The sequence below is a fragment of the Agelaius tricolor genome, unplaced genomic scaffold (assembly GCF_023055355.1).
Source record: "Agelaius tricolor isolate 1412-34295 unplaced genomic scaffold, bAgeTri1.0.p SCAF_7, whole genome shotgun sequence".
In the NCBI taxonomy this organism is placed as follows: Eukaryota; Metazoa; Chordata; class Aves; order Passeriformes; family Icteridae; genus Agelaius; species Agelaius tricolor.
In genome coordinates, this window is record NW_027269267.1 from 8988469 (window position 1) to 9012271 (window position 23803).

The 23803-nt window shown below is 42.2% G+C and overlaps 1 protein-coding gene across 3 annotated transcripts; it reads left to right on the forward strand.

Moving 5' to 3' along the window:
* Nucleotides 1-347: 347 nt before the first annotated feature.
* Nucleotides 348-23491, forward strand: SRPX (sushi repeat containing protein X-linked). 3 transcript variants are annotated; one of them, XM_071430323.1, is made up of 10 exons: nt 349-1130; nt 4447-4506; nt 10050-10241; nt 10837-11013; nt 15633-15759; nt 17506-17627; nt 18267-18446; nt 18872-19005; nt 20319-20440; nt 22454-23491. In XM_071430323.1, the coding sequence occupies exons 1-10, from the start codon at nt 671-673 to the stop codon at nt 22632-22634; spliced, it is 1755 nt and encodes a 584-aa protein (XP_071286424.1). In that variant the 5' UTR covers nt 349-670; the 3' UTR covers nt 22635-23491. The 3 variants fall into 3 exon arrangements, with proteins under 3 accessions (XP_071286425.1, XP_071286424.1, XP_071286427.1); XM_071430326.1 differs by having other exon boundaries at nt 1113-1130; nt 4447-4709; XM_071430324.1 differs by lacking the exon at nt 4447-4506 and having other exon boundaries at nt 348-1130.
* The last annotated feature ends 312 nt before the right edge of the window (nt 23492-23803 follow it).

A 23803-nucleotide genomic window follows, 5' to 3' on the forward strand; every position in this document is an offset into this window, starting at 1 on the left:
TGGTGATCTTTGCACTATAGGCTAGGGGCAGAGTGGCTGGAAAGGTTCCTGGAGGAAAAGGACCTGGAGGTGCTGGTCAGCAGTGGCTGAACATGAGCCAGGTGTGCCCAGGGGAGGCCAGTGTCACCTGGCCTGTGTCACCAATAGTGTGGCCAGCAGGACCAGGGCAGGGATTGTCCCTCCTGTACTGCTGAGGCACCCACGAGTGCTGTGTCCAGTTCTGGACCCTTTAATTCATCAAGGGCATTGAGGGGCTGGAGCATGTCCAGAGAAGGGGAACTGAGCTGGAAGGCTCTGGAGCACAAGTGCTGTGAGGAGGGGCTGAGGGAGCCGGGCTTAGCCTGGAGTAAAGGAGCTCAGTGGGCACCGTGTTGCTCTCAAGGGCTGCCTGAAAGGAGGGTGTAGCAAAACGAGGTCTCTTCCATCAGGCAACAAGCGATGGGATGAGAGGACGTGGTATTAAGCTCAACCAGGGCACGGCATTAGGAAGAATATTTTTTTTTTTCACGGAAAGGGTAATGACACATTGGAATGGGAGTGGGGGAGTGAGTCACTCTCCCTGTAGGTATTTAAGGAATGATTGGAGGTGGCACTCAGTGCCATGTTATAGCTGACATGGTGGTCACAGGTTAGACTCGATGATGGCTTTTCCAGCCCTACAGATTATGTGATGCTATCGGAAGACACCTGGCCAGGCACCTGGCAGTCCCGGCCCCTCGGTGCCCTGGCTGAGGCAGGGCCGGCTCCGGGCCAGGCGGGGATCCCGCACATCTCTGCGGGCCAGGGCACCACAGGGAGAGTCCCGGGGGACAGCGGGCAGCAGGAGTCCCCCCTCGGTGGGGACAGCACATGGCACTGGGACGCCGGAGTCCCGGGCGGCCCAACCCTCCCGGGACGCGAGGCGGGGCAGCGGGAGGAGGAGACTCGGCAGCGCCCGGGAGCCGGTTGGAGAATGTCCCCGTTCCATTCCCCTTCCTCCTCCTCCTCCCGCTCCTCCTCCTCCTCCTCCTCCTCCTCGTCCTGCCGCAGCCGCGGGCCGGGCAGAGCCGCCGTGAGGAGCATGGGGAGCTGCTGGCTGCGCCTCGCCGCGCTGCTCGCCCTGGGCGCCCGGGCCAGCCTGGAGTACGAGGGTGAGGAAGGGGAGGAAGGGGCGGCGGGGCCGGGCCGGGAGCGGGAGCGGGGCCGCTGCACTGAATTCTAATAGAGAAATGACAGCGCCGAGCTGCGCTTTTCCGTCGCTTTCACCGCAGTTTTCCGTGCCAGAACTTCGCAGTGGCATAAAGCCATAAAGCCGTGCTTTCTCAGAATCTCCCTTCAAGGCTCTTACAAGGAATATTAGAAGCCGAATTATCCGTTCGTTTAGCAGCATAAAAAGTACGCTTAAGGTAGACAAAGTGATGAGTTACTGGCGCTGTTTCCTGACACACTTTCTGGGATAAGGTCGGTTTACAGAAGCTGAAGGGATGGGCTTGTACCCCAAAAAATTACTGCTGTAAAATGATTTTCCAGAATGTGTCTTTCTAATACTCCACTAAACCATGTCTCTAAGTGCCACCACATCTTGCTATCTTCTAGATGCCTGCAGGGATACTGACTCAATCACTTCCCTGGGCAGCCTGTTCCAATGCTTTTGACAACCCTTTCAGCAAAGATATTTTTCCTAATAGCTATTTTAAACTTCTCCTGGCCCAGCCTGAGGCTATTTCCTCTCTCTCATCCTGGGAGAAGAGACACACCCCACATGGCTACAGCATCTTTTCAGGCAGTTAGAGAGAGTGATGAGCCTCCTTTTCTCCAGGTTTATCAACCTTAGCTCCCTCAACAGAATTCCTTGTAGGACTTATGTTTCAGAACTTGTGCTGTTTCAGGGCAGTAAACTGAAGTTTCAGGTTGGTTTAATGTGCTACACTGCAGTTGTCTCTGGCTTACTTTAATTTACACTCAAAATTCTTAGGTCAGTCCTGGGAAAGCAAATGCTTTCTTCTGCCTCTTCTGAGTCACACTCCTTCTTTTTTCTCTGTTACAAAGGAATTATATATAGCATGTGAAGTGTTGTTCATGTGTATGCAGTGCCTGGCTTGGCACTATGTTCTTATGCCCTGATCTTGCCATCAGACCTGTACATGTGAGCCTCTGTAATGGGAACAGAATTTTATTTTGTGAATGAAGAAATCCTTTCTTTCCTGACATAAACAGAATTGTGTAAATCCATAGCTTAATCTTTAAATTAAAGTTTTATTTTATGTGTTTTACTTGGCATCTGCCAGAACAAATTTGCCACACCTATTTTTGGCAGGAGCCAGCTATACCCTAAACTGTGATAATTTTAGCATGTCCAACACAGAACAGTGCCCTTACATGGCTTGGTAGCCAGTTTTGAGTATATGTGAGGCAGAAATGCTTTGATTTGTGTCTGAGAAAATGGAGATGAACTGGCAACACCTCTTAGTCTGTTATGTTTTTTAAGGAAATATTGATAGGAAAGAGATATGACTCCTCATTTTGAAGTAGAAAATGAGCTGGAAATGGGAGATGTCAAGTTCCATCAAGAGAGCCTTGCTTTAGGGCAAAAGCAGTGAATAACTCTTTAAGGCCAGTTTTTCTTAGAAAACTGTCAGAAGCACTTAATTGTTTCTTGTCTAAGGAAAGGCAAATGCATAAGAGCTCACATAATTCTAAGATGTACTAATTTTAAATGCTAAAGTCTAAAATGCACACTAAAATTTGGACAATTATTGGTGATAACACTGAGGTAACAGTTTATAGCCCTCAAAGTAAGTAATTAGCTCAGAGTATTCCAATTCCTGGCAGAAAAATTGATGCTTAGAAAAGTATTAATTTACATATCAAGGTCTTCCTGAAGCCCTCAGGGATCACAGCTTGCTCTTTTTGCTATGCAGTCAGATTTCAAGTGCAAAAAAGTTGGTTTTATGTTCAGAAGTCTCTCAGATGTCAGTGTTTATGTGTCAAAATTGAACCTCAACAATAAATATTAAAAATCCAGAGAAATTATTCTAAGTGATAGAAAGACTTCATTGTGTACAAGTCCCTCAATTTCAGAGGAAATTCACTTTTTCAGGTCCCAGCTCAAACTGGTGGAGGGATTCCCAGTGATCCAGTGCTGGGGAAGTGCTCCCACGGACCAGCTGCAGATACATGGGCTGGGTTTTCTTGAGTCTGGTAGAATAAGAAACCAAGTTTCACCATTTTCTGGGCAGATATTTTGATTTGTTTTTTGGTGTTTTTTTTTTTTTTTTGTTTTTTTTTCTTTTTTTGGTTTTGTTTTTTTTTTTTTTTTTGTTTTTTGTTTTTTTTTCTTTTTTTAATAAGAACTGGAATCTGTTGACAAATGTTGACAGAAATCAAACTCTTGGGGGTTTGATTTCTGCTGAACAGTTGCATGCTTTGCACATGGAATCAGTAGCTTATTGAGGTGCCTGAATTAAATAATTTTGTTTAATTTTAAGCAGCAGCTTGTACAGGCCATAGTCTCAGACGTCAGCAAACGGTGATGAAATAACCCCAAATTCTGTAGCTGGAGATTCCATGTGAGAAGTTCCTGTGGCCCCCGAGTACCTGCCCATTGCATACAAGGTTTTTAAAAGGATACCTCAAAGGGGGAATTTGTATGAGCCCTTCTTTGCAGAAAAGATTGATCTAGAATTTAGATTAGCTTCATGCTCTGAAGTTGCTGATTTTAAATAAGTGTTGTTTAGGAATTTTGAAGGATTTCTTGCCAACTGCTTTGTTTTATTGATGGTTTATTTGAGTAGTAGTGCTCCAGCTGGTTTCTGGTTTTTAGAAAGCAGCTTCTACCTTTATTTTAAGTTTTCAGCCATTGCACAGGCTTTTAAAAGAATGGAGCTTTATTGTCTCTTTATTTGAACAATGCCAGAAGAATACTTGAAACCAATCTGTGTTTTTGATTTGAGTGTAACTTGTGTTTACAGGTCATGTACCTCAATGTCTTGTTCTTGGTGTCAGGATCTTACTGGGCATTTAGAATGGTTGGACTTGAGTTATTTACGTTTTACTTTTGCTGTTTGGCCTGGTGGCTGTTAACTGCCATTGACACTATGGAACCACTTTATAGTGAAGCCTCTAATGAGCCCCTTCACCTGTACCTGCTCTGCTCTCTCTGCTCAGTAGATCACCTACATGGTAGCTGTAACAGGGCAGCTGTGACTTGGCACGTGCCTCTTAACATTCCAATAGCAGCACGAAGAGAAATTTACTATTTCACTTCATTATCAAATCCATTTGCCCCTTCCAAATTCACTATAAAGTGGGTCTGCTATGACTCTGAGCTTCAGAGAAGCCCATGCTGATGACATTGCATAGATTATTGCATCCTAATCTTGCATGTCTTTTCTCAAAGCTTTCTTTTATTTTTAAATTATAATTCCTTTCTTGCTGCAGTTTTTTTTCTCTTCTCTTTTATTGTAGGATCAGGATATTCACTCCTTGAAGATGATGAGGATGTTTATGCACGCAGTAGATACAAAGGTGAATGCTTTGCTTATGTGCTAAAGAGGATCAACTGCTTGCTGACAGAAAGCTTCATTCTTTTTTCTTTCCATGGATTATACAATCTTGGTGATCGAGCTCCATGTTTTTTCTCATGGATATTTAGATCAAGATTTAATTTCTGCTGTTTTTAACAATGGAAATTAGACCAAATATTGATCTCAACTCTTTCATGTACCCGAGTAAGTAACTTTTACATTGCCTTTGCTCCTGGGAGATCAGGTTGTTGAATGATGAAAATCAGGAAGAGCTTCTCTTTCTTATCCATACATGCTAACAAAACCATCAGTGCTAAGCTGGCTCAAAACCTGGGCTTACTGATGGTAATGTATAGAAGTACATGCAAGAGAACTTGATTTTCATGACTTTTTTCTTTCCATAGAATTGCTTGTATTTCAGGCTAACCTGCTTCCTGAAGTGCCAAGTGAAATGTGTTTTACAAATGCATGTGTGCATTCCAAACCCAAATTATGTAGCTGGATGAGTGAAGGGATGGGCATATTTATAAAGCAAATCCAGGTTTTCTTCCCTATTCTGGAAGACTTTGCCATTCAGCAAGAGTGAGAAGTTTTTTGCCACTACCAGTAAATCTTCCATTTGCTGTGGCAATTTTCTAGAAAGTCTGCTTTTGTCTTAATATCACTCTCCTCTGCCAAAATTCCTCAGAAGCCTAGACATTAAAGAAATGTAGCATTTCATTTGTCACTTAAATAGTAACTGTGTTTCTTTTTACTAAATTAATCTGTGGATGTACTAGAGTTGTCATCATTTTGATTACTTAAAAATACTGGTCATTGGTGTCTTGTTGTACATTATTGATTCTCTGCAAAGAATCAATGGACCATATAAGAGGTAAGTCATAAAATAATTCAGACGTTTATGAAAAGCCAAGGGAAGACACAGCTTTTATGGCTATGTTGCTGTTTTCATAAATGTCTCATCTTCCTCCCAGTAAAATACTCAAGTATAAAATTTTGCTTTCAAACAAGTGCACAAATAATTCTCTAAAGCTTTATTTAAGTTAAGTCATTTTTCTTTGCCTTCTAACATGTGATCCTCTGCAGACACATAGAAAAAGAACTCAGAGATCATGAAGATAAATCAATGCCAATTCATGCCAGGGCAGGCAAGTAGTTAAAATGTGGATTCTGTGTAAATTCCTTTTGTATGGTGATCCAAAATGGATTATACTCGTGTCAGCCAAAATGTCACCAGGGTAAGTGAAACATAATGACTTGTTCACACAGTTATTAAAAACTGCCCCAAGCTGGGAAGAACTACTGCCAAATGTTGAGGAACAGGCAATGTAAATCTAAGAATATAAAGCATTGGAACAGAAAAGGCTGATTCCTCATTAGCATGCATCTTTATGTTGGTTTTTGGGGAGGAAGGGGATGGAGAAAGACAAAGCAAGGAAAAACAGGCTGTGTAGCAATCTTCAGAGCTTCTCCTCAGATGTGCAGTCCAGCATTTTGGGTGTGGCCCATTTCTTAGCAAATAAAACTTACCAATAAGTAAGGAACTGAATGGATTTTTGTAATTGGCGTTCACATATGCAAGCAGCATTGGATCTTTCTTTCTGCACATGTGCATGCAAGCACACAGATTCATCCTCTTTGACATCTGCAAACAAAACATTGCAGTTTACTGGGAGGGGTGAAAATCGACCCCCTACTAAACCCTTTTGTCTTCATCTGGATGTTTTCCCACTTGCTCAGCTTTCCAGAGAAACATGGCCAAGATTTTCTGTGCCTACAGCATTTTTAAGGAGTTTTTCCCTCCTTCCCTGGTGAACCATCAGCTCTGTTGGCTGGGGTAGCAGCAAGCAGCAGCACAGCTGGTCACTTTGTGTGCTGTTTGTGAAGGAAGGGCTCAAGGTGTTCAAACAGGACCAAGGGGCTCTAGAAGGTGGTTTCCTTCCTGCCACTTGGCATCTCTGATCACATTTCATGAGGAAATGTTTCCTGAGTACAGCAGTTGCTGTGTTCATCACAGCTCCAGTGCCACTGCTCTGGTGATCCTCATTCCTTTATGTTTTCTCAGATACTGTAATGATCAGGCAGTGTCCATAGCTCTAAAGGCAGCACTGGGGCTTCAACCATTTCTGTTTGCTGCCTGTTTTCCAGTGGTTTCAAACACAGGATACAATACTAAGTGAAAATTCAGGATATTGTATTGCTGAGGGACTTTTTAGTTCTTTTTTATGCTGAGGCGCAAACTTTCTATTAAACAAGAAACCAATATATAGGTCCTGGTACTTAAAAATTCAAATTTCAGTTGGGTGAACAGAGCCTGGTGTAGACGGTGAAGTTCCAGAAAAGGTGTCTGGGAAATCTCTAGCTTTTATAATCCCCAAAGCCTTCAGGAACACTGCTGATCTTGCCTTGAGGCAGGGAACAGCTTATGTAACCCCTTGGGGCCTCACACAAACCTAATATTCTACAAGTGCTCTATGTAGCTGCTTGGCCTTTGAAAACCAATATGTGCCTTTACTTAAAAATAAACAAACTTAGATCTAAAACTTTGTTGTATTGTTTGATGTGCTTTTCAAGTTAGCTGGGTTTTTTCCAGCAGAATTGCTTGGTCTAACCCCCAATATTTGTAAATGGCTTGTAAACCCTGCCTCACCCACTTTCTTCTAATCACAATCAGTTCTAGAGTAAGCATTGTAATGTTTTAAATCAAACAGATGTGCCTCCTAAGCTGTTCAAGTTATCTGCATCCAAAAAGCATGTTTGCTTTTGTTTTTCTTTCTGGCAGAATCATTTGGTCCAATGTAAGATGCATTTTGCCTCTGTGTAGGAGCTTGTTTTGTTTCTTCAAACCACTGTAGCTGCAGTGATAGTACAGGAAAGGCTTTTACCTTTTCAATGTTGTGTTTGTGCATTAAACAGCATCTTTTACCTGTTAGTTATCTTTTAAAAATATGAATATGTGGGTAGCTGTTTACTCAAATCAAGTGTGTTTGTAAAACCACAAAAATTTACAGAAAAACTCAGGCAATATGCAATACCTGAAACAGATTCTTTGCCCTCTTTATTTTTTTATTAGCCTCCTAGCCTGCAAAGCATATTTGTCTTAACACCCTTTACAAAGGAAGTCAGCAATGTGCATTTGGAGTTTATACACGTGGAAAACCAAGGCATAAATGTCTTGAACTGATTGCTGAAGGATCACATAACTGTCTGGGGTGAAAGCTCAGCCCAAATGAGTTTTCATCCACCCAGTCCTGCCCTTGCAGACAGTGTTGTCTTAGTAACTTCAGGTTTAAGCCCTTCTGCTGGAAAACTGAGGCCTAGTTCTTATTTAAGGAGGTATTCCAAGCTTGAACATGTAAATAAGTGGAAGTTTAAGGTCTCAGGGCATGGGAAGAACAAGTGGGACAAAAAAGGCTGGAGAGTCTGGGCATGAGACGACTGAAGCAGAGATTGTGGGAAAGCTCAGGAGCAGGAGGATTTCTCCAGGAGGTGAATGAGACAGAGGGTGTGAATCCAAGTCCCCCAGAGAGTGGTCAGAGGTGGTGCCTGAGACTGCACCAGCAGCCCTGGGGTAGCAGTTAAGGAGGCAGAGCTGGGTGTTGGCATCACTCATTTTTTCAGCAGTTGATTTCTGTTCCCATTAGCTCACATTCCTCATCTCTTGTCTCAGTTTTCATTTGGTGCACAACAAGCATGAAAAATGGAAGCCACTGTGGTACAGCCCCTCAACAAAATGGCCCAAGGCAGTGGATGTGGAGATTTTTTTAATGTGTTGTGGGAGCTGTGGGATAGAGATGAGGGTGAAGGACAGGAAATAGTTCTAAAAAAAAATCAAACCCCCAAACCAAAACCCACTCTCCACTAAAGTACTTTGTATAATTGTAAGGTAAATAGCAGAGGATGCATTTGACATTCAGAAAACAGGCTTATAGGTGGGAAGAAACAGAGCTGGGGTGATTGTGTGGCTGAGCCAAAAAGCTGAACTGTACTTTACCCTTAACCTGAGGGCTGCTGTTAGACTGGCCTGCTTGTGTCCTGTGCCTCAGTTACTGTGTATTTGGTGACACTGGGAATAATTTCACCTACACATCTTTGTAAAGGGTTTTTTACTTGTATTGCTGAAAGACAAAAATAAGCATATCACAGTACAACTGCTTCAGAAATGGATTAGTCTAGAGGAAATGTGCCCTTGGTCTAGGCAAAAGATTGATAATTAGTCTCTGATTTTAGTCTGCAAATGCTATTTGTGTTTATTCAGGACCACCAGCACTGAAAAATACAGATGTAAAGTGTAGTTTCTGTTGAGAAAGTGTAAATATGTCCTAGAGAGGTAGCACACTGAATATAAATATTCCATGTATGAGAAATGCTGTATTGATTGTTGTTTGTTTGTAACTATTGAGTTATTAAGGGGGAATTGAGCTAGGAGTGAACATCTGCCAAATGTGATCTAGAATTTTTTTTAATATTGTTTGTGAATGTAAGTATGAAGGCTAAAAATCCCGTGCTTTGTTTGTTCAGGGGTTTTTTTCCATCCTTCTTGCAAAATTCCAGTGTTTTTTCATGCCCCTCCCTCATGTCACACATTGTCACGCAGGATTTCAGGATTTGTCATCTTTCCTTTTTGCTTTGCAATCCCCTCCCTCCCTCTCTCCTCTGCCAGTACATGCTTCTCAAATCTTGGATCTGAGAAATAGGCAGGCTTAGTCAGTCTTGTGTTGGAAACTCATACTGAGGAGCTGCCCATTTTCTTGGTGCACCCTGTTGTCAAAGCTAAACAAAGAATGTGAAACTTTGGCTGGGAAGGGAAGTCTCTACTTGGTACTCTTCTCATCAGCACTACAGTGTGGTGTTAAATCCTCACAAGGTGGGGGTACCCATATCCTGAATATTTTACAGCATAGCCCTGGCCAGTTAATAAAGGTTCAATTGGAACAGGTTCAATGTGACATATTGGCAACATGATTTATGTAAGTGGTATCTTCTAACTGTGGGAGAGCTTGAACCAACACTGAGTTTTGCAAGGCACAGATTATTATGGAAGCAGAACTTTATTTTTTTTTTTTAATGAGCACTAAGCTCAATGTGGAAAGTTGACAACTGCAGCTAGATCAGGGTGTTCCTAGTGCAAACTTCTATCAAAGAGCAAAAGTTAGGTCTAACAAAGTTGAATGTGTCTGCTTAAAAACAAGAGGGAAAAACGACCCAGTTGTCATCAAACTGCCCACATGGTGGCACACTTATTCCATGGACAAAAAGCATAGTAAAACCCCACCTGCCCTCACAACCTCTCCAATATAATGGCTTCAATCTTTAATGTTTGTCATAAAAAAGAGCTTCCCTTCTTTAAAGGGCTGACCTCCTCATGTATAAGTGCACCTCTGCAGTGTTCTCCAATTTAAAGATTGATGGCTTTTTAAATAAGAGGGTTTTTTCCTTTTCTTCTCTGTGACCTTGATTAAGCAAAGTGGTTTTATATTTTTGTCTGAACTTTTACATTTTTCTAATTGCTGTGTGGGGGGTTTTTTTTCTTCTCTGTGTCAGAAACACCATGGTGCTCCCCCATTAAAGTGAAACATGGTTATGCAAACTGCAGGACACCTCAAGGGGAATATTACAAGAATGTGTTGGGCACAAGATGTGATATTCGCTGTCAGAAGGGCTACGAGCTGCATGGCCCTCACCAGCTGATTTGCCAGTCCAGCAAACGCTGGTCTGGGAAGGTGCTCTGCAAACGTAAGTGGTTGCAAAATTTTGTGTGTGTGACTTGTACTCCAGCTTCAGACAATAAATTCTTATTTGCCATTGAATCTGATCTTTGGATTGATTTATTTTTATTATTTTACAGGTTGGCAGTATGCTTAGATATGTAGATTTGTTTGTTGTTGAAGCTCTCACATGGGTGCATGACATGATAAGCATCTCAGTGGTACAAACACTCTTGGCAGATAGGGAATATTTTATCGATGAGAGGTTTTGATTTGTGGGAATAGTTTTATGACAGAGCCATAAAGCTCTTTTAAAATATTCCCCATCTTAGACTTTCTAAGGTGACACAATTTATACCAGGTGTCTAAATGGGCTCTTACAGTAAAACATTTTCTGAGAAGAGAGGAATAGGTACCTGTCATCCCTTTTCTCATTCAATATTGTATCAGAGTTAAATTTGAAGTGCAGCTAATGAGAACAGCGTGGAAAAACCTCACGTGGAACAAGACTTCCTCCCACTTGTTGTTTGCCAGCTGTGCCTTTATTTCTGTGTAATACCCACATGTGCATTACTGCAAAGGGAAGGTAACACGTTTCCACAAGCCTTTGTTTCCTTTTCCAGAAAAGCGTTGCCCTACCCTGTCCATGCCAACCAACGGGGGCTTCAAGTGTCTGGATGGTGCCTACTTTGGCTCAAGGTGTGAGTACTACTGCTCCCCAGGGTACCAGCTCAAGGGGGACCGCATCGTCACCTGCATGGACAGCAAGGCCTGGAGCGGCCGCCCGGCGGCCTGCGTTGGTGAGTGAGCTGTGGGGTGTGTGGTCTCATCCCAAGGTACCTGCCACTGCCAAGTCCTACACACATCAACTCCAAAAGGCCTTTTCTATCCAGTTCATGGGGAGAAAAAGCTACTGTCCTGTGGGATTCACGTTCTCTGAACCTGCGAGGAGCAGAGAAGAGAATGATCAAAACAATTCTTGTCTCATTTGCTGTGCCTGTGTTTGTGCACAAGTGGAATGCATTGTGGAAGATTGTTTACCTGAAGGGATTTGGTAATTGGATTCTGGTGTATTTTGTTTTCTTGACCAATCTGTGCAAGCTGTGTCCTGATGTTTGGTCAGGAGACAGTCACGAGATTTTGTTCAGTTGAGTTCTTGTTCAGTTTCAGTTTAGATGTAATATAGGATAATATAGTATGATAAAGTAATTAATTAGCCTTCTGATATCATGGAGTCAGATGCATCATTCTTCCCACCTGTCAGGCAAAATTGCACCAATTCTGTCCCTCTTAAGGAAGCAGAGAGCAGTTTTCCAAGGGTGCAGGGTTCTGTCACTCAGTACTTTCAGTCCAAAGCAAGTAGCCAAACATTGCCACTTTAATAGTGATGAGTCTGGTGTAAATGGGCAGCACTTTACAATGATTGTAATAGCCTTTGGTGATTCCTGAGTGACTTCTTGATAGACTGTGGTGATTGTGCTGCTCTTCCAGCATGTCCTCTGTGCTGGAATCTATCACGCTCTCTTCTGCTTAATGATTAAAAACAGGTTTGAAAGTAAACCTGTGGAAACCTAGGGCACCAGGAATATTTCTCTGTCTGCTCTGGGGTGCCCTCACCCCCAGGGGAGCACTGACTTTGACTCTCATTCATGGAGAAAGTTTCCCAGACTTCAAGATAGACTGGAATCCACAAAAATGTGAAATAGATTATAAAGAGCAGTGTAGGTGTATCACTTGGTGAGAAATTCAGATTTTGGGATCTTTTAGTATCTTGTGGATGGAAGCAAGATGGAGGGCACAGGGTGTTGTCCTGGGTTTCTTCTTCATGCTGCTTCTTCCTTCTTCTCATGGGTTTGGGTGGCATTTTGTAATTGGGCAGAAAAGTCCCCATTGCAGCTCTTTGGGATCAGTTATTGGGTTAAAAGGGAAAATAATCCAGGTGTCAGCTCTTCATTGGATAGTTCGGGCTTAAAGACCTTGGAACAAGAGATTGTTGGCCATTTTGTGCCTTCTAATGAAAAGCTGCTGAACTCACGTTTGTGAGACTGTTTTACTGATAAGAAATAATAAACACCGGAGTGTGAACATGAACTATGGTCTCAAGTGCCTTCAGTCCAGACCCAGAGAAATCAACAACTGAGACCCCGGCAGCTGGGACTCCCACAACAACCCATTGTCTAAACTGTTTTTCTTCCCTGGGATCACGGTCTTCAAATATATCCAGAGAATGTGAATGGATTGTAGTTACCAGCATGGTTGCAGTGAGCTAATTTAAATTTCAGCTTAGTTCACTCTAGTTATGCCAGCAATTTTCATTACATAGCCAGTGGTCTCCTGGGAACCTCAGCTGGAAGAAGTATTTCTATATACATGAATCAAAAGAGAGCTAAACAAATACTGAGATTTAACTTTTCTGACTACTAATGAAATTTCAGCACATAAAGTCTCAGCCTGCTGCCCCTGTTTCTGGGAAGTCTCTGATAAAAGCTTCAGCAGCCACCCACAAAGGAAAGTATTTTTTGGGCCATCTGAAATGGCTACCAGTAATTTAAAGCATGTGGGTGGTAGAGTGTTTGTGCTTAGTGTCTTGTGTGTATGATAACTTGGTTTTCCTCAGAATGCCTGTGGCTCAGTCTAGGTTGGCAAATAGCTTTGGAGCCTCTCCACTGTGGCCTGATGCTCATAAAGTATTTTTCAGATTTCGTGTGATTTGGTGTTGTACAAATGTAGAAATGAGCTGCTTGGGTCTAGACTGTTTGTGGTGTCTCTTGTTTTTGTTTGTAAAAACAAGCTTTATCCTTCTCAGTGGTGTGGGCAGAGGAAGAAAAACAAACCTTTTACATTTGGAAATGATAAAATATTGTCCTCTGTATTTTCTGGCACTTTCAGAAGCTCATCTGTGTGCAGAGATGGTGAGCTTATTACAAAGGATGCTGTCTTGCAGAGTAAAGCAAGTACCTTAAGCAGTAAAGAGGCTAAGTTAGTACTAACACTTCTTTTTTATTCCAAAAATGTAGAGTAGTTGTTGCAGAGGGTTTCCAGTCCCAGTTGTTGCATAGGATTACAAGTCCCAAGTAACCCAGTAAAAGTAACACCAAGATTTAAGTTGTGATGATACTGTGTAGTTTGGAGAATGTCCCTTCAAATCTTGTGTACACAGAGTTCCTGTATGCAAATAGTGAGATCTGCTGTTAGCAGACTGTTTAATAAGGTTATATTTTGACCTCTTGGTAGGCAGGATAGAGATTTTTTTTGTGACCAGACATCACAGTCATAATTGTGGCCAGGCATAGTTCTAACAGTACAATGACATTTGCAGTTAACACTTGTTTCTTAGTGAAATGCAGGAGTTACAGAGCTGCAGCCTACACAGTGGCCAGGAGAGGACTGGCTGAACAGCTGAGGAGTGAAATTGGGGAGAGCAATGAAATACAAAGGCAAAAGGCTGCTTAATTTCTTAACTTTGATATACAGTGAGTTGCACTGTGCACAGTAGGGATGCTGTGATCAGAGGCATAGGCTGGTAAACTTCATGCCATGGAGGTGTCCTGGGGATTCCACAGCTTTTGGCATTGAGTATGACTAAGATTACTTCAGACCTGAACTTGAAGTGCTCTTGGAAACAAGGGGCTTTCCTCTACCCTTTTATACTGCAGTTGCACTGTGTAGCATTTTTGCACTAAATTATGTGGGCTTTGCAGTGAAAATCCATGTAGGAGAGGCATAAGGCCTTTCAGTAGTCAAACATGTATTCACTAAAAGGGGGAAAAAAGATTTTTTTTTTAAATTAGATATGTTGTAGCAGTGACTTAGAGAAGTCCTTATAGTTAGTGAGTGTTCTGTCCTAACAAAGCAGACTATCTCTTGCCCCCACCCTGTAAGAGGAAGGATATCCCTCATGTTGCTGAAATAATTTTGATTAAAAGAAAAATCAATGTACAGCTGGTTTTGGTTATTAGTTATCTAAAAATGCCAATACTCACTTGAATAATATTTCCATTATATCTTTAATGCACTGTAACATGTATTGAAATAGATACTTTCCTCTAGAAGATTGAAAAATGTCCCTGTCTTTTCTTCTGCAAAGATTGCCTTTTCCTGCAGTTTGTATAACAGAGGTTGTGGTAAATGGCTGTCACCAAGCTAAGTCATCCTTTTGTCACATCCTGAGCCTGTATTGATGGGAGGCTTCTCCTACTAGTGCTAGCTACTGATATAAGACATTGTTATAAGAGTTACTTGGAAAAAAATCAAATGCAATATTGATTCTCCACAAAATGGTAATTGTGCCAGTCTTCTGTTGTTTCTCATTTTGCCATTACTGCAGGAAAAATAACCAGCATGTTAAGAGTAACATGCAGAGTTACTGTGCAGAGACATATTGATGTTCAGTGTGCTCTGAAAATGTTCTTAATCACATCAACTACTGCATGTCGGGGTCTCTAGCTGGTCAGAGTGACCCTGAGAAATGTTAGAAAGTCTCTTTTCCCAGCCTGGTGCTTGAAGAAGGAGTCAGAGCTCTTGATTTCATGGTCTCAAGGTTGTTTATTGTATCTTATCTATAAAATTCTTTCTTCTGTCCAGCTGAGGTGTGCTCAGCACTACAGGCAGAGGCACTCTGCCCCTGGGGCAGAGTGTTACATCTTTATACTAAAAACTACATATACAATGTTTACAATCATTTTCCAATACCTATCACCTATGTTAGACAGTGAGCTTCTACTCTAAACCAGTCTAAAAGTGCCAACATCACAGCAGAAGATGAAGGCCAAGAAGAAGAAGAAGGAGAAAGGCTGGACACACCCAGATCCCTCCATCTTGCCCCCTGAACCTCCATTCTAAAAACCCCAAAATCTACTTTTTCACCTCGTGATAAATTCACTATCATTCTGCTTAATTTGTCATGCCTTGCAGATCTTCATCTAAGGTTGGTAACTTGTTCCATGGGTCATAATCAAAACCACAGGCATTTTGGGCTCTGTGCCAGGGTCTCTGAGACCCCTGGCAGGGGTCTTGGCTGCTCAGGACAGCCAGAGGGGTATCCTGGATCCTCACAACTGCACAGATGGACAAAGAAAAGGATACAGATAAACAGAACATCCAGACTCCCTGGGTATGATCTTGGACATCCCTCCTTGGAGTTCAAAGCCATCCAAAATGACTTTTTAACTGAACTACATACAGAAATTTAGAGTAATTACTTGTAGTTGGATTCTCGGCATTGCAAAGGGCTGATCACTGTCAGCTCTTCTTACAAAAAGGTGAGAAGTAAGGCTCCACCTGCCTTGGCTGGGATGAATCCAGGGCTGAGGAGGCCAGCTGGAGTTGGTGCTGGGCTGACAGCAGGGAAGGAGCTGTGAGAAAATGCCCAGCTCTGGCAGATGCTGCAGTGCCCTTTTTTGTCACATTCATTTTACAGACACCGAACCCCCGAGGATCCAGTGCCCGAGCGTGAAGGAGAAATCGGCGGAGCCCAACAAGGTGACGGCGCGCGTGTTCTGGGACACGCCTGAGGGACGGGACACCGCCGACGGCATCCTCACCGAGTAGGTGAAAGGCTCTGCACTCTGCTTTTCCCCCTTCTTACTCTTCTCTTAGCAATTCAGCAGGCCAGGTACCCTTTTCCCTTCATTCATCCAAGGTGCTTTTTTATGGCTGTCACATAGCTCTATAAGGAATTGCATGTTTGGAGGTGTTTTGCAGAGTTTCTCAGCGGGTCTCATAAATAACAAGTTTTCTTACACCAAGTAACCTTTTGTACATCACAATGAAAACAGTAGTGCATTGGAGGTAACAGAAGAGGTAAGTTTGACTGTCTTAAAAAAAACAAGGTGTGTCACAAAATAAAATCTGCAGTCATCTTTAGGTTTCTTCCTAAGGTAGTGCTGGCTGCTGATGTCCAAGATTCTCCCAGTTACCTTTAAAGTTACATTTCTTGTTTGTAACCTTGATGGATTTAAACATTGAATTTAGACATTACAGTTCAAAAGTTTCTTTGTCACTTTCTATGGTTTCACAGTCCCATTTTCCAGAAGAACAGGGTATGCTTCTCACCCTTCTCACCTTCTACTACTGTCTCTGATTTTCCCATTTTTATCATGCAGGATTTAGGTCAGTCTATCTGGATTACTGTAATAGTAGGAGTATGGAAAATCTGTTTCTTTCAGTAAGCAAGTTACATCATTACATTAGTGAAGTGCTTAAGCTTAAAAGCTCAAAGTTGTTTAGCTTTAAGGTGTTTACAGTTTCATGTGAACACAAAAAAACTAATGAAAGACAATGATACTGCCCTTTTATTGCTATAATTTAATTATTTCATAAAGAAGAATTCATTATGTAATTAAAAAATTAATTGGCATTGAGGTCTGGTGTAACAATTTGGTGACAATTAACAACATCAAAAACTACACCTGGTAAAATAAAAACTTGGAAAATGTCAGAATGAAGAAATTCCTAAGTCTTTCTGACAAAGGAATGTCTGATAGGCAAAAAAATGGGGAGTATCTCATGTAGACTCTGTCACACAAGTAACTGTTCCCAGCTCAGAAGAGCCAAGCTCTTGGTTCAGTGGAAGCTTTTCCATAAATCACACCTCTGTGTTTTAAAATATTGCTAAACTGCTGTTTTATAGAGTATGCAGTGCTCTTCTTAAATGCACAGTTTCAGGAGTACAAAAGCTTTTCCATTACATGGAAACCTCTTTGGTTACATGCTCTCTGCTTCAATACTGAGATTATATTTTACACTCCTGAATTCTCCCACCTTGTTTGCAGGACAGGGGCAAATTCCAGGTGAAAATGCTGCTGTGGATCACCACACCCTTCTGCTGTGACACTGAATCTCACTTTCTGTTCCATTTCTGTACATATTAACAGTCACAAATGACAATCACAGGAGCAGTTCAGAGCAGCCAGTTAGGAATACATCCCCCACTGTAAGAGGCTGGAAGTTTTCTTTCTTAATGCTGACTTTTTCTTATGTAAAGAGAAGGAAGCCTGAGCTCCTCTGGGCATGATGGGCTTGGCTACACTGGAGTGTTTTATAGGAAAGGAGCAGACCCTGCCCACTCCAACCCCCTTGTCTCAGCAGGGTAGGCTGTAGGTGGCAAATTTAAATACTCTGGTTGCTGCTGCCCAGCTTCTTCCTTTGCTTACTCTCAAGTCTTCTGTCCTGCAGGCAGCCAGACAATCCTAGCATGCCACAAACATCCCTCTTCATGCTTTTACAGCATTGTGAGCAAATAAATGCTGGTGAATTTATGAATGTCTGTCCTATTTTATCTCTTGGTTTAGTGTTATTTTGAAAGGCCTGCCACCAGGGTCACATTTTCCAGAAGGCGACCACAAAATCCAATATACTGTGTATGACAGAGCTGAAAACAAAGGCACCTGCAAATTTCTTGTTAAAGTCAGAGGTAAGGATGATGTTGTACCTGTAAATACAGACACTAATTTGCACCTGGCTTAGTAGGCAATTAGAAAATGTCCTCATTTCTGTATTTATCTGCATATGTCTATGTATATAAACTCTGTGATGATGCTGAAAGGGAGAACAGAGTCTTGCTGAAGACCCTGGGGGCCAGGTCTGCAGCATTGCTGCACATCCAGGGAGAGCTGCTTTGATCAGCCCTGTCTCCAGCTCCACCCCTTCCCTTCTGCCAGCTTCTCCTACTACACAGCTTGTGAGTTGCTGAAATGAGGAGGTGAAGGCATTTTTTCACATCTCTCAAGCAGGGCTGCCCTTTCACAGGTCCAGATGTTAACCTCTGGAGTTGAATATACAGAGGTGACCTATGGTTTTTAGCTTCAGCCCTTTGCTCCATGACCTTTTGTCCCATGCATACACCTACACATCTGTTTCATTTCACATAAGAGTTGAGGGATGGGGGAGTTCAGGTTGGTTGTTTGGGGTTTTTAAGTGCATGACTAATAACACAGAAAGCAAACAGAAAATGTCTTTGGTACTGGTATTCTGCTGACCTGTGCTGCCTCAGTAACAAATGGTGATTCATGCTGTGTCTTTCATTTTCTTTTGTTTTTTCTCTTGCTCAAAGTCAGGCGCTGTGTGAAGTTAAATGCCCCAGATAATGGCTACATCAAGTGCTCAGGTGATGGCAATAACTATGGTGCTACCTGTGAGTTCTCCTGCATTGGTGGCTATGAGCTGCAAGGAAGCCCTGCTCGAGTCTGCCAGTACAATTTGGGGTGGTCAGGAGTGGAGCCAACCTGTGCACGTAAGTGAGTATTTCACCACTCTGCCAGGAGGAATCCAGCACAGGGATGCTTAGGGCAGTGAGAATTTGGGAAGGGGGTGTGGGGTGAATACAGCTGCAGTGTCCCAGAGGTAGAAAACTCAGCATCATTTTTGTCTCCTCTGTCAGTTTGCACTTAACAGCTGAAGCCTTTGTCACCTTTGACTGCTCTTTCCTAGAGTTTTTTTTAGCTCAAAGCTTTCTACAAAATGTCACATTCTGGACTCAATCCATTGTGCAAGCTGGAACAGTCTACAGTAAAATTGTTGGCTTCAATGAGGCCAGCATTTCACTCCTGTCTTCTTTATTATTGATTCTTGTTCTTGTGTTTCTGCTGTTGAACTCTACCTCTAGAAATTGACCTGTTTTCAGTGTGCTTCATAGCTTTTGTTTTAATTTTATTCCAGCCATGAATATTAATGTGAATGTGAGGACTGCAGCTGCACTTCTGGATCAGTTTTATGAGAAGCGGAGACTGCTGATTATTTCAACTCCTACTGCTGCTAACTTCTTCTACAGGATGCAGCTGGGGATGCTGCAGGTAAAACACATTTGAGAGGGATGTGCAGCTATTTTTTTTCTTTAAAGAAAGACACAAGAGGACAAGTTCCACTGTTTTACATAAATCCAAAAATTTCAGCTTTTATGTTGTAGCCACTGGAAGATCTGGCTCAAACAGTCATGGTTCCAGATTAATCCTTTTCACAGGGGTTTGAGTTGAAATATCCCCCCAGTCTCTAACTCAGCTCCATTCTGGATTTTGCTGCCTCTGACCAGTCACTGAATCCCAGGCAGTTCTGGCCCTTCCATTCTCCCCAACTTAATTTAACTCATGCTCAATAATAATTCCCTATCTCAGCTGCTGAAGAAGTTTAAAAAAAACCCACAAACCCAAGCCTCCAGCTCTTAAGCAGCTCATGCAGACCAGGCTTACAGAATTTGCAACTAAAATGCAAGGAAGTGTGAATAGCTTCAGAAATAAAAAGTGCACCAGCAAACAAAGGACCAGAGCCACAGCACAGAAATCATCCAGAGTGCTGGAGATAACATTGGGGTGTTCTGTTCCAAAAAGCACAAAACACCTGATCATTTTCTTTCTTATGTGTTCTAAGTGTGATGCCCTTGTTAGCTTTTTGCTAGTCTTAGGGATAGATCTCCAAAATCTATCGGTGTCCTCAGGGAAAGGAAGGAAAGGAACCAGTCCTGTATTCTTTCACAGCTACAGGTGCTCCCATCTTGTTTTTTCTTCTCACAAATTGTAACAAAATGCAGTATAAATAATCATTGAGATATGAATATGATGATGTTTTTTACTGCTGGCTTAAATTACACTTGTATTTAAGAAATAAAAAAGAAAGCAGCTCCTTTTTCCTATTAGATAAACTTGGCAAGAAAATTCAATATATTGATCAAACTGAATTTAATGGCTATAGTACATTTTCCACTTCTTGGCAGCAAGCAAATGAGTTGGCATGGAAGAAAACTTTCTACAGTCAACTTCTGTTTCACATAACTTGCTTTGATTTCCAAATTAGGTTATTGGTACAATGCTTAGTGTCCTGGCATCTTCTCATATAACTATAGAGACAAGTTGATATTTCTCCTAGGTGGTCCCTATGTGTTGATTTTCTTAGAGTATCTGAGAATCTGTTACTTAACCTCCCCTGGAGTCACAAAGCTCCAGTTCTTTGCTGTGAGAATTTGAGTGTTTACAAAACATGCTCTCAAATCAGTTTAAAGCATTTAACTAACTTAAGCAGAGGAGACTCTGTGAACTCTTGCTGCACACTCAAAACATCCCCCTGTTCTCTCAGGGATAACCAACCCCCCTCTCTCTCCTCTGAACCCTTGCAGCCAGCACAGTGTGGCTTAGACCTGCGGCACGTCACCGTGGTGGAGCTGGTGGGTGTCTTCCCAACACTGATAGGAAGAATAGGAGTGAAGCTGCTGCCTCCATCACTTGCCCTGCAGCTCAGGTAAAGGAAGCTCTCACTGCTGTTGTGTTTGCACCTTCTCCTACAAGTTGCATTGCTTTTGATCCCTGCATCTTACTCTCCAAATACCATGTATTCCACTCCAATGTACACAGCTAGACACTGGAAAGTAGCAGTGAGCACACTTGGGGATTAATTTACTAGCAGCAAATTAAAACACAATAACAAACTTATTTAATTATATATTTAGTATGACTATGTTCATAGGCATATAAGTTTGTATTTTTGGGTGCTGCCACTGAAAACACTTGAGAGTCTGTCTGTATTTGTATTGGAGTTGCTCCTTTGCAAGGACAGCCCCAAATGGCAGAGACAGCTCATCCTCTGCACCAGGGCTGGTGGTGGTTGTGGCCAGGCTAAAGGGGAAACTCTTTGAAGTCCCATATGTAGGAATGAGATGGGGCAGTATTTCAAAGAGGAAATTATCTCAGCCTCCCCAGCCTGCCTGCAGCATCAGCAGTTTTACTGAGGTGCCTAAACTGTTTTGACTTGGGTTTAGACTGGCAGAGGATTGGTTTTCACTTGAAAGGAAGACTTCAAATGCCAGCATTTCCTAAGGACTGGAAGAGGAAAAAAAGCCAAAAGTGAAGGCCTCATTGGCAGGAAAAGAAGGAGTTGTTTAGAAAAAAGTCAAGGAGCATTTTAAGCAACATGATCTATGATATGCCTGAGGAAAGGGAGTAAGTTTTAATTGAATACAATGAAAATTGCTGACACAGCAGAGAGGGGATTTTTAAAAAAAACCTGTTCTCCATAAAAGAAAAAGGAGAGCACGAAAGCACTCTTTTTTAAAACTAAAGATACTTTTACTAAAGTTGAAATGGTTTTCTTGTGGCTGTGTAGAAAATAATGAGCTCTCTTAACATCTCATTCCCTTATCTCTTGCAACCTTTAATGAAGCTGTGTTTCAGAAATTAGTATAGTATGACCTGCCCTTTATTGTTGCTTAGTGTGTGAATTACAGACTTCTAGTTCTGCAAGATGATCAAATCTATATGAAATGCCCTCTTAAGAATAAAGGTGTTGTCCAGAATTGACATTTCAGTAAGCTAATGAGCACAAGTGCCCCGGTTAAAACTTTGGAAAGCACAGAAGTTTAGCATTTGGATTTTTAGAAGCATTTTTTCTTAGGTAATACATGGCACAAGATGAAGGTAGTTTTCTTTCACTATTGCTTAGCTTTAATATTTATTTTAGTTTGAATTTAATGGCCAAGCTCCCTAATTGCAACAAGACTATGCCTAGAGCCCTCAAACTTGTTAGGAGGCTGAGGAAGGCCAATTTTGGTGCTTCACACCTTTTCAAAATCCCCCCAGGTTCTTCTTCATGGCAGCTTTCTCTCATTCTCTCGTGGCTGCCTGATTTTATTCACCCCACACTAATGATGTTGACTGACTGCATATCCAAGCACCTTCTAGTACATCACTCCTTCAAGCAAAAGATGAAAAGAGCACCACAGATAAACTTTTGTTACTTATGTAACTTTTGCTACTAGAGGAGCTTAAATGACCACTTCCACCACTTTGGAAGAAGGACTTCTCCATGATTAGCAGTGACTTTTGTTCCTCTAAAATTAGAGCCAGAGATGATTGTTATTATTAGTAGCAGTGAAAGCAGACCAATAATTTTGTCCTGCTTTTTCTTACTGTGATTTTTTTATACCAAGGAAAGCCAAGAAGTGGAAGGCAAGAAAGTAAATAGTCTGTCTTGTAACTCAAGCTTCATCACAAGGATTTCTTTAAGCAGTGTTCATACTTTTTTTTTTTTTTTTGGCTGATCTTGTTTCACTCCTGTGACAGCAGTGGGTACTGGCAGAGAACAGAGCTGGGTGCAGTCACTTTGACACGTGCAGGCACCTGCTCTTTATCTGGCTCCTCGTTAATGCTGAAACCAAACCTACTCTCTGTGTAGCCCCTGTGCCCATGCCCACCTTCCCCTGCTCAGACTGAAGAGGCTGGTGCTGCCCTTTAACAAAGCCAGTTCCTTGCTTTGCAGGCTGCTGCTGAGGATCCCCCATTACAGTTTCAACATCGTGGTGATGGACAAGCACGGCATGGACAAGGAGCGCTACCCCTTCCCAGCAACACCAGCTGAGCTCTTTGCCCTTATTGACAAATTCCCCTTGAGAAAAGATGAGATGAAACTGCAAGCAGAAATTGGTCACTCATGTCCCTAATTCAGCATTTCAGGGCCTGCAGTTGTTGGTGAATTTTTTTTGGTCCACAGAATTCTCCCCTTGGTGCTACACAAAGCATGGCTTCTTTAGTCACTGAAGTGATTTTCTGTGTGTATTGGTACATCTGTCTAGCCATGCAGCTGTTCTGCATAGAAGGGTGCTCTTTTGTACTTTCAGTCATCTTTAGATCATAGAATGGCCTGGGTTGGAAGTGACTTCAAATATCATTGACTTCCAGCCCTGCTGCCATGGACAGGGACATTGTTGCACTAGATCAGGTTGCTCAGAGCCCCATCCAACCTGGCCTTGAACACTGCCAGGGATGGGGCAGCCACAGCTTCTCTGGGCATCCTGTGCCAGTGCCTCACCACCTGCACAGTGAAGAATTTTCCCCTCATATCTAATCTGAACCCGTTCTCTTACAAGTTCAAGCCATTGCCCCTTGTCTGTCACTTCAGAATCTTGTAAAAAATCCCTCTCCATCTTTCCTGTTGGCTCTCTTCAGGGACTGGAAGGCCACAATTAGATCACCCCTAAGCCTTCTCTTTTCCAGGCTGAGCAATCCCCATTTTCTCAGCCTTTCCTCACAGGAGAGGTGCTCTGTCCCTGTGACCACCTTGGTGGCCTTCTCTGGACTTGCTCTGACAGGTTTATGTCCTTCCTCCTGCTGGGGACCCCACAACTGGATGAATGTGGATGTAGAATTTACTACCTAATGGAATTTCTTGTACAGAGAGTAAAGAACTAAGGCACGTTACTGGGAGTTTATTTTGGATTTTTCATTCAGTGTAAAATTGGGGTTTCTTTCTTACTGTTTATAATTCTTTTTATTAATAAAGTATTGTTTCGCAAACAAATAGTTGTCTAAAATTCCTCTTGGGGGTTAAAGAATTTGGTTCAAAATACCTTTCTGCAAACCATTATAAAAGACATTAGCCTCACACTGAAAGTGTATGAGGAACCCACTGGTGCCTTTTAGTTCCACTAAAAAAAGTGTCAATCACAGACCAAAAGCATGAGCCAGAGGGAACACAAGCATTGATTTTCAGCAGCAGCAAGGAGAAAACTGGTGATAGCAGGAGCATGGAGGTCATTGCCACAGGGAGTATGATGAAGGAGCAGTGATCAGTGTAGAGGATGGGCAGTAATTACTAAGGCCTATGTACTGC

Coding starts and splice junctions, on each gene's coding strand:
- SRPX (XM_071430323.1), top strand. CDS start 671: ATGCTATCGGAAGACACCTGGCCAGGCACCTGGCAGTCCCGGCCCCTC. Junction 4,507..10,049: donor TGCACGCAGTAGATACAAAG/GTGAATGCTTTG, acceptor TCTCTGTGTCAG/AAACACCATGGTGCTCCCCC. Junction 15,760..17,505: donor GCCGACGGCATCCTCACCGA/GTAGGTGAAAGG, acceptor CTCTTGGTTTAG/TGTTATTTTGAAAGGCCTGC.